Below are 15,759 nucleotides of genomic sequence, written 5' to 3'. Positions count from 1 at the left end.
GCAAACTACATTCCTCCCGGTAGTGTAGGAGGGTTGCCTTTTCTCCACACCCTCTCCAGCATTTATCATTTGTGGACTTTTTGATGATGGTCATTTCGATTGGTGTGAGGTGATATCTCATGGTAGTTTTGATTTGCATTTCTCTGATAATTAGTGATATTGAGCATTTTTTCATGTGCCTATTGGCCATTTGTATGTCTTCACTGGAGAAATGCTTGTTTAGGTCTTCTACCCATTTTTGCATTTTTTTTTGTCATTAAGTTGTATGAGCTGTTTATATATTCTGGAAATTAAACTTTGTCACTTGCATTATTTGCAAATATTTTCTCCCATTCCATAGGTTATCATTTTGTTTGGCTTATGGTTTCCTTTGCTGTGCAGAAGCTTGTAAGTTTAATTAGGTCCCATTTGTTTATTTTTGCTTTTATTTCTATTGCCTGGGTAGACTGCCCTAGGAGAAACATTGCTAAGATTTATGTCAGAGAATGCTTTGCCTATGTTTTCTTCTAGAAGGTTTATCGTATCTCATCTTACATTTAAGTCTAAGCCATTTTGAGTTTATTTTTGTGTGTGATGTGAGTGTTCTAACTTCATTGATTTACATGCTGCTGTCCAGTTTTCCCAACACCACTTGCTGAACAGACTGTCTTTTCTCCATTGTATATTCTTGCCTCCTTTGTTGAAGATTAATTGACCATAAGCCTGTAGGTTTATTTCTGGACTGTCTATTCTGTTCCACTGATCCCTATGTCTGTTTTTGTGCCAGTACAATGCTATTTTGATTACTGTAGCTCTGTAGCATTGTCTTAAGTCTGGAAGGGTTACTCCTCCAGCTTCGTTCTTTATATTCAGTATTGCTTTGGCAATTCTAGGTTTTTTGTGATTCCATATAAATTTTAGATTATTTGTTCTAGTTCTGTGAAAAACGTCCTGGGTAATTTGATAGGGATCAAATTAAATTTGTAGACTGCTTTGGGTAGTATGGTCATTTTAACAATATTAATTCTTCCAATCCAAGAGCACAGGATATCTTCCCATTTCTTTAAGTCATCTTTTATTTCCTTAATCAATGTTTTGTAGTTTTCCGCATATAAGTTTTCACCTCCTTGGTCAGATTTATTCCTAAGTATTTTATTACTTTGAATGCAATTTTAAAAGGGATTGTTTCTTTACTTTCTTTTCCTGATATTTCACCGTTAGTGTAAAGAAATGCAACTGATTTCTGTATGTTAATCTTGTATCACCCTACATTGCTGAATTCTTTTATCAGCTCTAATAGTTTCTGCGTGGAGCTTTTAGGGTTACCTGTATCTAGTATCGTGTCATCCGCATATAGTGATAATTTTACCTCTTCTCTTCCAGTTTGGATCCCTTTTATTTCTTTTTTCTTGCCTGAATGCTATGGCTAGGACTTTCAATACTATGTTGAATAGAAGTGGTGAGAGTGGGCTTCCTTGTCCTTCTCCAGATTTACGGAGAGAGCTTTCAACTTTTCACCACTGAGTATTATGCTGGCTGTGGGTTTGTCATAAATAGCTTTTATTATGTTGAGATATGTTCCCTCTATACCAACTGTGGTTAGAGTTTTTATTACAAATGGGTGTTGAACTTTATCAAATGCTTTTTCTGTATCTCTTGAGATGATCATGTGATTTTTGTTCCCATCTTATTTTTGATGGATTTCAAAGTAAATTGTAGACATCAATATACTCCCTCTTTCCTTGAGATAAAATTTACATAAAATGATATGTACAAATCTTCAGTGTACATTTGCCCAGTTCTGTTAAATGCATTCACCTATATAACTAAAACTCCCTACCAATATAAAGGACAGTGTTTCTCCATCTTTAGCTTGTATCAGAATCATCTAGAGATTCTGTTAAACTGTAGAATAATGGGCCCCAACTTCAGAGTTACTGATTAATAAAGTCCAGGGTAAAGCCTCAGAATTTCATTTCTATTAAGTTGCAAGTAATCTTGATAACTTTTAGAACTACTGATACAGATTACTGCTATCACCTTCTAAAAGTTCCCTCATGTTCCTTCTCAGTCAATCCCTGGCCCCCTGCAACCACTCTTCAGATTTTTTCCAAATTTTTTCCAATATAGATTAGTTTAGCCTCTCCTAGAGCCTCATAAAACTGGAATGAAAATATGTACTCTTTTGTGTAAGGCTTCTTTCACTCTGCATAATGTTTTTATTTGTTACCTATGTTGCTGTATGTATTAATACTCTGTTCATTTATGAAATGCTGTACTATTACATTGTACGGATTCATCAGGTTTTTTATCCATTCATTGGTTGATGGAGATAGAGACAGCATTTGATTGTAAACTCAGGCAGTAGAAACCAAGCTGCTCCTCAGTCCTTTGCTTAGAAATCTCCTCAAGCTAAATACCCTGTTTCATCGCTTGAAGGTCTACCTTTCACAAAACACTGGAACACACAATTCAGCTAAGTTCTTTGCTGTGTTATAATAAGGACTGTTTTTTCTCCATTGTCCAACAGCATGTTCTTCATCTGCATCTGAGACCTCATCAGAACAGCCTTTAACCATCCATATTTCTACCAACATTCTGTACATGATTATATGTATGCTCTAAAGAGAAGGAAGCTTTCCCTACAGCTCTCCTCTTTTCTTTCTGACCCTCACCGGAACTGCCTTTAAATGTCTCTTTGCAGCAGTATCAGTTTTTTCTAGCATGCATCTCAAAACTGTTCTGGAGTCTTCTAATTATCCAATTTCAAAGTCATCCCACATTTTAGGTGATTTACTTAAGCTGCACCCCACTGTTGGTACCAAATTCTTAGTCAGCTTGGGCTGCTTTAACAAATACCACAGACTTTAACACCACCAAACTGTACTGTCCTGCCTCAGGGGTATATTAACTCTCCAGTCACACATTGTAATTTATTTTACAGGGTCTGGATTACTTTTCCCTTTAACAAGATATCACACTGGCCCATTAAATTGATGACATCACGCTGACTACCTGTAGTAAGCAACAAGTAGAAACTATACTTATTGGTAAGACATGTGTGTCAGAGAGTGGGAAATAAATCCAACAAATTTTAGGGGTCTTCTACTTCAGAGAGATTCCTGGGGGCCTACTGGTGTGGGGCATGTTGAGATATCCCTTCTAAAAGAATAAGATGTTGCATTTGGCAAGCTCTACAACCAGAAAAGAGGCTCAATGCCTAGTGGGCTTCTTTGAATTTTGGAGGCAACAAATTCCTCATTTGGGTTTATCAGTCTGGCCCATTTACTGAGTGACCTGAGAAGCTGCCAGTGTTGAGTGGGACCCAGAACAGAAGGCAGGTCTGGAATAGGTCAAGGCTACTGTGCAAGCTACTCTGCAGCTTGGGCCATGTGATCTAGAAGACCCAGTGCTTGAAGTGTCAGTGGCAGGCAGGGATGCTGTTTGGAGCCTTTGGCCAGCCCCAAGAGGTGAACTGCAGTACAGGTCTTTAGGATTCTGGAGTCTGCCATCCTCCATGGATAACTAAACTCCTTTCGAGAAGAGCTCTTGGCATGCTACTGTGCCTTAGCAGATACTAAATGCCTAGCCACGGACCACCAAATTATCATGCATTCCATGTTGCTCATCATGAACTGAGTCCTATTTGGTCAAGCCTAAAGTTGTGTGTGCATAGCAGCACTCACTCTATCATCAAATGGAAGTGGTAAATATGTGACTGGGTCAGAGGAGGCCAAATGGCACAAGTTAGTAACATGAAGTGGCCAAAATGTCTATCGCCCCCACTTCTGCTATACTGCCTTTTTTCTCCCAGCCTGTACCTGTGGCCTTATGGGGAATTCTCTATGATCAGTTGACAGAGGAAGAGAAGACTTGGGTTTGATTTATAGATAGGTCTGCACAATATGCAGGTACCACCCAAAAGTGAATAGTTGCAACAATACATCCCCAAAGGACAGTGGTGAAGAGAAATTTTCTCACTGGGCAGAACTTCAAGCTGTGCATTTAGTTGTTCACTTTTGTTGGAAGAAGAAATGACCAGAGGTGTGATTATACACTGATTCATGGGTTAATGGCCAATGGTTTGGCTGGATGGTCAGGGACTTGGAAGGAAGGAACATGGCAGTGACAAGGAAATCCGGGGAAAGTTAGTGACAAGGCATGAGGATAGACATCTCTGAATGCATTAAAAAGTGAAGATACTTATGTTCCACATGAATCTTCACCAAAGGGTGACCTCAGCAGAAGGGGATTTTAATAATCAAGTGGATAGGTTGACTTGTTCTGCAGATAGCTGCTCTGAGGATATCAACTTCTTTCCCTAGCTACTCCTGTCACCACCCAATGGGCTCATGAACTAACTGTCCACGGTGGCAGGGATGGAGGTCATGCAAAAGCTCAGCAACATGGACTTCTACTCACCAGGGCCGATCTGGCTATGGCCACGACTAAGTGCCCAACGTGCCAGCAGTAGAGATCAAAAATGAGTTCCTGACATGGAATGATTTCCTGGGTTATCAACCAGCTACCTGGTGACAGGCTGATTACACTGAACTGCTTCCATCATGGAAGGGGCAGCATTTTGTTCTTACTGGAATACATACTTACTCTGGACACAGATTACCTTTCCTGCATGCAATGCTTCTGCCAGAACTACCACCTGGGGACTTACAGAATACTTTATCCACTGTAACGGTATTCCATACAGCATTGCTTTTGATTAAGAAAATCACTTCATAGCAGAAGTGCAGCAATGGGTCTATGCTCATGTTTACCATGCTCTACCCATCCTGATGCAGCTGACTTGATAGAAAGTGGACCAGTCTTTTAAAGACTCAGTTACAGCACCAGATAGGTGACAATATCTTGCATGGCGGTAGCAAGATTCTCCAGCAGGCCTTATGCTCTGAATCAGCATCCAATACACAGTGGTGTTCAGTCAACAGCCAGGTTTCATGGTCCAGGAATCAAGGGGTGGGAATGTGAGGGGCAGCACTCACCAAAGAACCATGACCACCTGAGGTGCTGGCTGAAGGCAAACGGAATGCAGATTCAGCAGTGGAAGAAGGTAGTTCTAAATACCAGCTGTGACCACAATAACAGTTACAGAAACAGGACTTTGTCATGAGTATTTCCTACTCATTTTGTCATGAATACATGTGTGTGTGTTTATGGGTGTGTGTTATATATATGGAGGAGGGGGAGGGGGGCAGGGAGAAAGTGAGAAAATATTTTTGTTTTTTTCCCCTCTCTTAGCCCCTTACCATGTAACATAAAATGTATTGACTTCATATTATAGTATTTAAGGATTGTTAATCTGACATCATAGTACTTAAGTTATGGGATATCAAGAAGAGTAAACATCACTCGAGGACTTTTTCTTCTGGGAAAGAGGTTAGTGCCATTTTCCGTTGTATGCAGGATAGGTAATCATGTTAAGTGGAATTATGACCTTGTTATTGTCATTATTTGAAGATTAAGTATGGTTTAAGGAGATGTATATGGGTATCAAGTTAACAAAAGATGGAATCATGATGGTTAGTTTTAAGTGTTAATTTGATCAGGCCAAGGGATGCTCAGTTATCTGGTCAAACATTATTTCTGGGTGTTGGTCAATGAGGGTGGTTCTAAATGAGATTAGCATTTGAATTTGTGGACAAAGCAGACTGCCCTCTCCAACATGGGTGGCATCAAACAATCAATTAAGGGCCTGAATAGAACAAAAGGCAGAGGAAGGAAGCATCCATTCTCTAACTACTTTAGCTGGGACACTGGTCTCCTCCTGCTTTCGGACTGGGATTTACACTATCAGCCTCCCTAGTTCAGGCCTAGGAACCAAACTACTGAACTACACACTAGTGGCTTCTCTGGGCCTCCAGTTTGCAGATAGCAGATTGTGGGATTTAAGAGTGCCATAATCACATGAGCCAATTCCTTATAATAAATCTTTTCCCTTCTCTTTCTTTCTCACTATCTTGTTCTGTTTCTCTGGAGAACCATAATTAATACATGTCCCTTTTGAGTTAATCCCTGGACCCCTGCAATAACCCTTCTGATTTTTTCCAGTACAGATTAGTTTTACCTCTCCTAGATCTTCATATAAATAGAATGAGAACACCGACTCTTCCGTGTAAGGCTTCCTTCACTCTGCATAATATTTTTATTAATCATATATGTTGCTGTATGTATCAGTCTGTTCCTTTTTGATGCGAAGCATTATCAAATTGTATGGATATATTAGTTTTCCTACTCATTCACTGGTTGATGGAAATAAGAACATTTGATATAAACTTCAACAAGGAGATCTTGTTTTGGACTACAAAGGCCAGGAACAGATGAAATATAGGTTTATGCAAGTTTTTTCATTGCCTGCATTTTCTCATAAACTAAGAAAGGGTCACAGTCTTAGATCATAAGCAATGAAATGAGTGGCACTATAAAACTAATTTAATTTTGTGCACCCATCATAGGCTATGACAGTAGTTTCAACTAATTGGACCACTTTTAAGAAACTTAAAAAGAAAATGTAAGGACCTTCATGATAGAACTTTTTCATTCACATACTACTGAAAAACCACAAAAAGCTATGAAATCATTAAAAGTTATAAAGGAAATGAATTACCACACATTTGAAAAATGAATATACGTATGTGTATACAAATATTTGACATACTAACAAAATATGTAGTCGGTGAATAGAGTTTGATGCATGTGTAAATTTGAAGATATGTCACGTAGTATTTCAAATTTCCCTAGGAAACCACATTCCATGAATTGGGAAGCACCAATCTATAAGGAAACTGACCCAACACAAAAATAATAAAAATGAGAAAAATCTGAAATTGGATGGAATGGAATGTGTACACAGGAACTCAAGTGGAAATAGCTAAGTGTGCTTGCTAATTATTCTTGACTTACGAATATTCATTAATTCCAGTAGTCTATTCTTTGTATCCTTCCTAGCTTCTCTTAACATTTATGCACAATGTTATTACAATTACTAAGAGTGGTTATATCTCTGACACATGTATTTAGATAAATATTTTTAGTGTTCTTTATTTCATTACACTAAACTTTGTTAGTCTAATGACTGTATCAAAAAGTCACAGTGTCATTTTGGTAAACTAAATAGTTGGCAGAAACTAAAGTAGGAAAGCAATGAATAGGAAGAATGGGTTGAATGGACAACTAGAGAGTAAAGTTACAAAAAATATAAAACCACCGCTAAGAGGTTATAAATCTAGTGTTTTCTTTTTTACTTCTAACTTGCCCATAATACATAGGGATATTATCTTAGATTCTTTTTTATTAATACTAAATAATGACATTTCTGATAGCTACTCTTCTTACTTTTTATTATACATTTATTATAATTATCACATGAAATATGATTTGTAGAGCTTCTTAGAAATTATTATGTCCCCTTAAAAATAGCTGACATAAATAAAACTAAGATGGTCAAAAGGCTCTACAATACAGAACTAATTGTTTGATTTAGGAGGGAAAGGATGCCGCATATATCATGTCAAATTATAAAAATTATAAAATGGAAGATGACTGATAAAGAGAGTCCACGGTATTATAGAATGAATAACATAAGCAAACACCATGAGGGTGTTTAAAAAAGACACCTTAAATTTTTTAAAATAGCAACATGTTACTGCACATGACCAGAATGCTTTAAACTGTGGTTTAACGGCTGAAATTAAAAAGACTGACAATACCAACACTGGTGAGGGTGTGGAGCAAAGGAACATTGCTGGTGGAAATGCAAAATGGTTCAGCCATTTTGGAAAAACAGCTTGGCAGTTTCTCACTCCCCACATGACCCAGCAATCACATTCATAGGAATTCACCCAAGAGAAGTGAAAACGCACACCCCCACAAAAACTTGCCCACAACTACTGATAGCAGCACTATTCGTAATAGCCCAAACTGGAAACAACCTAGAACTCTATAAATTTGTGAATTAATAAAGAAATTATGATACATCCATACTATCAATGCTACTCAGCAATTAAAAGGAATAAAATATTAATATACTAGTAACGTTCTGCTAGTTAAAAGAATTCAAACGCAAAATACATGCTGTATGATTCCATTAATGTGAAATTCTACAAAGGGTACAACTATATTGACAAAAATGGGTCAATGGTTTGCAAGGGCCAGGGGGAGAGAATCAACTACAAAGTGGCACCAGGAAGCTTTTAAGAGTGATATTCTTACATCACTGTATATAATTATTAAAATTAATCGACCTGCACATCTAAAACTGGCAAATATTTTGCATGTAAATCATGCCTCAATGAAATACTTTTGGTTGATTGTCAAAAATGTTATTAAATACAGTTTTATTACTGAAGTTATCACTAAAAATAAAAAATTAAACAAACAGACCTAGCAGTAAACTGCTGACATAATCAAACAGAAAAAATTATTTCAAGATAGACTTTTAATGGTTTATATTTATTGAGCTTAGATAAAAAGAAATGCAAAGAAAATGTGAAACTGTATCCAATAATCTTATCATTAATATAGTAGGGCAAAAGCAAATAGGAAATTATGTTTATTTCCTTGGGAGCTAAGATTTTCAGCTTAAAGGAAAGAATAAAACCAAAGAAGAAGAAACTCAAAATCTTGAATTTGAATTAAAGATTTCAATGTAAATTCTTGATTCTTTTTTTTTCTTTCTAAAAAATACATATTTTTTAGCTCTATCCTCTGAAAAGGATCAAAACTATGATAACTCACTAGCAATGAATATTCACAACACCCAGATTATTCCCAGTAAAGGGAATTAGCTCTCTTTGACAAAATGAATGATTTCAGGTTTGGGACAGAAAATGTGCAAGTTGAGTCTGGGGTATCTTGAAGAGGCAGAAAGTGATTAGGCTACAAAAGAGCAATGAAGTTATACCAAAAAGATACAAGACCAACTTGAAGGGACTATCTCTGGGCAAAGATGAAACAAGCTGAGTTTCAAAAACAATTACAACTGCAATGAATTAAGATACAAAGACATAAAAATCTATTAGTTCACACTGATATTAAAAATAAATGAACTCTTTATTCACCTTTGAAAATTGACAGGAAAACTCATTATTCTGAAAATTGGTAAGTAATGGAAAAGAAAAAAGCATTTCCCTCGCCTTTCTTGCACAAACTATATTTCACAGTAACCAAATAATAAGGACAAAATTCTTCTTTAAAGAAGGATCCTAGCTAATTAATATGGAAGAAATAAAATAATTAGAAAAAACTCAGTATGTTGCAAGGTAATGGTCATTTAAAAATCAATCCTGAAAGACTTTAAAATAGAAGTACCAGGCACTCAAAGATCACTAAAAATGGGACAACCAAATATTATGTGCCTACTGATGTGATGCAATAATATTCAGCATCACCTATGAAGTATTCTTGTCTCATATTCCTAAAACTGAACTTCAGTATTACTAAACCTCTAGATCTAACTAAGAGTTTACAGGAAAAAAGGGTGGACAGAGGAACAACTTAAATGATATCAGAAAGAGAGATCTATGAAATCCAGAATGTGGGACATTCTACAGGAGAACACCTAAGTGGCATGGAAAAAGGAGAAATGAGGGGTTGACTATTATAGACTAAGTCTTACGAGTCATGTCAACCAAAGCGACTGCAAATCAACTATAAAAATATATTTTTGAGGTAATTAGGGAAATGTGAATGCTGACTAGGTGTCAGATACTAGGAAATAATTTATTAACATTTATTCTGATATAGATGACAATTATATTCTGGTTACTTTTTGAAAAGTCATTTCTATTAGAGATGGATACTAAAGTATTTATGGGTCAAATGATATATATTTAAAATATGAGATTTGCTTTAAAGTATTATAGCCAAAAGGAAAAAAAAAAAAAAAGATTGGAGAGGAATAGAAATAAACAGAATATTAGGTAAATGCTGATAATTTTTGAAGCTGGGTGATGGGCACTTCTATGTATTTGAAATGTCTTAAACAAAAAAATTCATAGGGAGCTAAATATTTCCAGATATGAAATTTTGAAAAAACACAACCTTCAGTTTAATTCTGTACTACTGCAGGAAATTCTATATATTTTATACATGTCAAATAATGTAAATATATACTTAATGAAATCTGTATATCTATTTATAGATCTCATCTCTATCTTCTAGATTAAAAGGATAAGAGGAAATAATTATCTAGAAAGATGGGAAGACAGAATATAAATTAGTGATTTGTATGACTTACTTGTAAAAAGTAACTGAATAATCGATTAAATAGGGCTAGCAACCAAAACATTCAGCCTAATATATTAAAATAAATTTTCATTACCACAAAGCAAATACTTCAAAAATAACTGAAAAAGTACTTTCAAATCATAGTCTGTAAACACTCACGTTTTGAAGGAGTTGCTCAAACCAGTCATATCCAGTATCTCTGCATGCTGCAACCTATGAGAGGAGATATGGTGAAACTATCAAAATTAGAAATTTACTTTAAAATATACTTTTGCTATGCTGTAGCCTTAAGTATATAAATGTCCAGTGTTCCAAATTAAAAAAAATTATTTTAAAAGTACACTGTGTTTTCAGTAAGCTAAATAAATTAAAGAATTTTGTTCTAAATATACCTCAGAAGACATTCAAGTAATTAATGTATTGATATTAAATATGGTATTACATTTTGAACAGTTATCTTGAATCATATACTGTCAGAAAAATCTGTAAGGTCCAAAATAATAAAAAATGGAACTATTTGCTTCTCATTGTTCTAGATAACAAAGACATCAGTGAATCAGAGATGATCATGTAATCTGTAGTAAAAAATTTCTTATGTTCAAAACATGAAAAGTATTCTGGGTCAAAGAAATTATAGCTTATGTACATAACTAAACAAAAGAAATTAATCTTAATTCACGTTTTCTAAAAAGGCAGAAATTACTGTCTTTTTTCAGGATGCCATCCCTGGGTTACTGCATCTATACTATATCTACTGGATTACTACACTTCTTCCCCTCTCAGTTTGTAAACATTGGAATAATCTGGAGAATTTCAGTATCAGTGTTTAAGTCAACGACTGTCAAAAAGTGGGGCTAAGTAGAAACACCAATCTCCTCTTACTTGCATCCCTTGAGTATCTCCAGAAATACAAAGTAAGGGAAGTAGTACTAAATGTAGAAATTAACCAATATCTCATCACTGTCTCTCCCTTTGTAAGAAGATGAGGTAGGCCTCAATGAGGTTTGCACCCACAGGGACCACCCTTGTTCCAGTCCTCCTTACCACATCAGTGATATTTAAAATTTTTCTTGTCATTGCTTCTTTGTCATTGTGTGGAGTTGGAGTAAACCAGAGTTTTTGGAATGTTTCATTTACTAATTTCTAGAAGAAAGAAAAATATCCAACAAAGTTAACTACAACAAATGTGGCAAAATTCTTAATCCCAGATTCTCATTAAAGCCCAAAACAAAACTATAAACTAACAACACAAATTACCTGAAATTTTTGGTATGAATTTCTCAGTTTTTAAAAAAAATCACCAATTTATAATTTAAAAAATACAATCTTTCTCAATTTAGCAAAGATTTTTAATGAGTGATACAATGTGTAGTATACAACTTCTGGATAGTATACATGCAAATGCTTTCGATCTAACTGAAAATTTTTTTTTTTCTATTTTTGGGGAAGTTGTTAAAAAACAAAGAAAAGAAACTCATAAAAGAAATACAGGGATAATCATATATGAAAACTTATTAATGAACTCAGGATTAAACTTTCAACAAAGTATTCACTAATTCAGAAAATCAAGCACATATCACCTGAAAATCAAAATAAATTTAACTTGATAATAAACTTTTTTGTATACAATGCAATCTCTACAATGACATTAAATATTATAATTGCTAAATTGGTTGAGTAAGATCAGATTTTATTAATGAATACAAAATCTAGAAATATAACTATCTAAGTATGTCTTTCTCTTGAATTTATAATCTAAAATGTTGATTCACTTCTAAAGTTTTTATATATGTATAAATTAACAAAATTTAAATAAAATAAACATTTAAATTATTCAAAACATTAATGAAAAATGAATTTTAAAGTAGTCAATGTTTTTAATCTTACCTTAATGCCCTCTTCATCATTGACTCTGCGGATCATTTTTACACACATTTCTGTAATTTTTGGAAATGTTGGTTGTTCAATACAGATGTCTCTTAGAATCTTTATCACTCTTTTTCTGACACTGATACCAGTATCCTAAGAACAGAAAAGTATTTTAAATGTCAGAGGAAAACCTGAGATACCTAGGTGTGTGAAATTTGATAAATTAAAGTAGAAAATACCAATAAGCAGTATATATATTTTTTATTAACATGATAAACACAATCTGTGTACATATTTCCTCTTTACATTGTTTCTTATCAATGGTACCATAAATATGGGTTATTTTATTATGCCGTCATTGCTTTCAGAATACAATATCTAATACATGAAAAATATTAAATAGCACTGAACATGAGACTTGAGGATAAGCTTGCTAAATTAAGTGGGACGACAAACGAAGCTTTTAGGACAGTGTCTGGCACTTAAACAGCTTATGAAGCACTCTTAACAAAAATGTTTAAGCCTTTCAAACCACTGTCACTATCTTATGATTTATAGGAAATATAAGAAACAAAGGAACAGATTAAATGAAACAAAACCACGAGGAAATAACAAGACTGGCCTGGTCTTTTTAAATTAGTCAATGTCATGGGTGAAGTGGGTAAAAAGGAGAGTACTCAAAATATAAATGAGATACTGTGGAGGACACACGAGTATTCATTGTACTATCTTCCCTTAACTTTACAAATTTTCAAAATTTAAGTGTTTTTAAAATAAATAAAAAGCATTGAACACTTATTGTGCAAAATTATTTCCATTATGCAGTTAACAACTGTCAAAGTATTTTAGGCTATATTGCTAAGGTAGATGCTGTCAGAGTCCATTATATTCGAAAATGCTGTTGATTTTGCCCTTTACTCTTGAAAAAACTGAGGCATTAAAAGAGAGAAAAAAGTCTTTCACTCTCCTTAAAATTCTTTGTTTCAATCAAGATTTTATGCTAGTTGAAGAGGAAATTATCCGTAATTCTCAGTTACACAGTATTCTGATCCTGGGCTAACAGTGATAAGATAAACTCTTATCATTTCAGGAATACCTAATCCTGTACCTAACGCACCTCTGTTGAGTTAAACAAGAAGTCAGTATGCCTGTAGCAGGTGGTATGGAGATTCTGCAGATATTCTGTAATGCCAATGTCTCCTTTCATTTTCTAGGGAAATGCTTCAGGACCAGAGAATTCCATGACACAGAAGAAAATATCTTAGAATAGTATTTAAGTTTGCTCTTACGATGCAAACAATTTTCCTGTTTAACTTGCAGGTATCTGAGCTTGTCATAATTCAGTTTTAAAAAAACATGCAGATACACATAATGACCAAAAATACTTTCAGATACCAAAGTTCTATACCTAGCTGACTGAAATAATTCTTCCTGTTTATTTACATACATATGATTACTCAAGATTCTTATTCAAAATATTTAACTATGCCATGTAACCCCTATCATTTACTCATTGTAAACTGGCAAAATCAAAAGGCAATAGTAACCGAAAAGAGGAATTCCATTTTTGCCAATGATTTGTTTTACAATATTGAGCAGCCCTCCTCTTGAAATAGGTCCTTCTTTAGAAAGTTGCTATAGTTCATAAATTAGGCAATATAAATATATAACTGATATTTACTTTTCTAGCATAACATTTTAAAAAAATGACAAGAGAAAGACAAATTTATATTCATAAATTACAATAAAAATGACAAAACAAACATACCAATATTCTTTCAATCAGCATATCATAATACTGCTCAGCAAGCTGAGGCCGACAAAGGACAAATCGGCCTAGTAATTCTACTGCTGCTTCTCGGACACTAGTGGAATTATCCATCAAACGTCCATGAACTCCTCGCTGCATATCAAGCTAAAGAAAAACAGAGGCAATATAATTTATACTAAGTAGAATATTTTAATTGGAATAGAAAATTCAAATAAGAAGAATCATTTTTGCTCCTCTTTACCCTGGCTAGGATACTGGGGTCTACAGCAACAACCTCAGATAAACACTTCATGGCTTTTGTTCGAACGGCAATTGCATTTTCACCAAGAACTCGAAGGATCTGCCAAGCAAATATTGACATTTTAATAAATTTTAGAATATACAGCATTTAACAAAATATGGAAAGAAAATTAAAATAAATATCACATTTATTTTCCCTTAATTTTTATGTAAGTGAGTAAAAGATCTGTTATCTTACTGATCCAAAGCTTTAACTTAAAGGTAGGTACACATGGTAAGTAAGGCATTCTGTACTTTAGGGTCTTTCCTTTATCCTGGCATTCTCAATTAAATCTGTTTTTTATTGCTATGCTTCATCTGCAAGAATCTGTAGCCCCACTGAAACCTTTCTACATGTAACTTAAATTGAGGATATTGAGTTTCATTTAAATAATAACTTGGTAATTGAATAATTTATTTTTATAATATCACTCTACCTATACCATCACTCTACATGTACCATACAGATACATATCCATTCATCTGTAAAATAAGAATCAACATGTAAAAGGCATGCAGAACAAAGACATTTTAACAAACATGGAACAGAAACAAATGCTACTTTCATGATTTTTTAAAATATCTGTTCTCAACAATGAATAGATATTATACACAAACACAAATATCCAGAATTACAAAAATTAGTATCATTTCATAAGGAATTCTGGTCCAGTTTACCTGTGTCAAATAAATATCAAAGCTCTGGGCAAACGGCCTCATAGAGGCCAAGTATCGAACAATCAAACAAGCATCATCATAGTCCACAGTATCAGAGTTCATCCTGCAACAAAAAGACATTACATTTTTATTAATTCACTTAATTAGAGAAGTGTTTAAATAGATACAAAAGACATAACTGAAAAGTAAAGATGTTTTCTCTCTGGATCTTACTTTAATGTGCTGAACTGAGAAGGTGTGGTTTTGATAATGCTTCTAAGAAACTTTTTCCGGTTTTCAGCTCTATGCATAATTTGACCAGTTGTCTCCACTTCCTTCGCGTGATGTGTTCCTTCAGACGATTCTTCATCTTTTTGTGATTTCATTGCTTTTTCTGTTTCCAGAGTTGTATCACGGAACCACTGGGCTATATAGAATTTACGAGAAAACTGGAAAGAAATTAGATGAGACTTGAGTTTGATGAAATTAATAACAAAATTTCCAGTCCATTGATAAAGCGCTCACAATCACGAATACAAGTATCAAGGTTTACTTAAAAAAAATTCCATCAAATAAAAACTGATTTTAAGAAAGCCAGAATGTTTACAATATCTAAGTGATAGAAAACATTATTTTCTTATTTTTTAAGTATTTAAACATCGAGGCACACATATAATTTGTTCCTTTTTTAAAAATTTGGTTTTTTTCTCTTTCATTGAGAAATAACTGACACACATCATTGTATCATCTGTTCCTTTCCATAAAGACTGAAAACCTGTAGTTGTCTGAATAGCTTAGTTATCTCCAACCTCTTTAGAGACAATTAGTTAAAAACAAAAATTTAAAAGTACCCCAGTATAAGCACACTGTTCCTAACACAGTTTATATTTTACATATAAACTTATTATATTAATATTTTGAATACCTAATATACGTAAAAATAGAAGGATTATATTTACCAA

The 15,759-nt window shown here is 34.1% G+C and overlaps 1 protein-coding gene across 4 annotated transcripts in view; it reads right to left on the bottom strand.

The window, feature by feature from the left end:
- NIPBL (NIPBL cohesin loading factor) overlaps positions 1-15,759 on the bottom strand; it is a 175,364-nt gene that overhangs the window by 25,569 nt on the left and 134,036 nt on the right. For all 4 annotated transcript variants that reach the window (XM_031444091.2, XM_031444078.2, XM_031444089.2 and 1 more), the window contains exons 26-32: positions 15,032-15,246; positions 14,819-14,921; positions 14,103-14,201; positions 13,859-14,005; positions 12,109-12,243; positions 11,266-11,364; positions 10,381-10,434 (exon numbers count right to left, since the gene is read on the bottom strand). In XM_031444091.2, coding sequence (XP_031299951.1) covers positions 10,381-10,434; positions 11,266-11,364; positions 12,109-12,243; positions 13,859-14,005; positions 14,103-14,201; positions 14,819-14,921; positions 15,032-15,246 — 852 coding nt within the window. The remainder of the gene's footprint in view (positions 1-10,380; positions 10,435-11,265; positions 11,365-12,108; positions 12,244-13,858; positions 14,006-14,102; positions 14,202-14,818; positions 14,922-15,031; positions 15,247-15,759) is intronic.

The sequence above is a fragment of the Camelus dromedarius genome, chromosome 3 (assembly GCF_036321535.1).
Source record: "Camelus dromedarius isolate mCamDro1 chromosome 3, mCamDro1.pat, whole genome shotgun sequence".
Lineage (NCBI taxonomy): Eukaryota > Metazoa > Chordata > Mammalia > Artiodactyla > Camelidae > Camelus > Camelus dromedarius.
The sequence above is the reverse complement of the archived record's forward strand: the minus strand, read 5'-3'. Positions and strand labels throughout refer to the sequence as shown.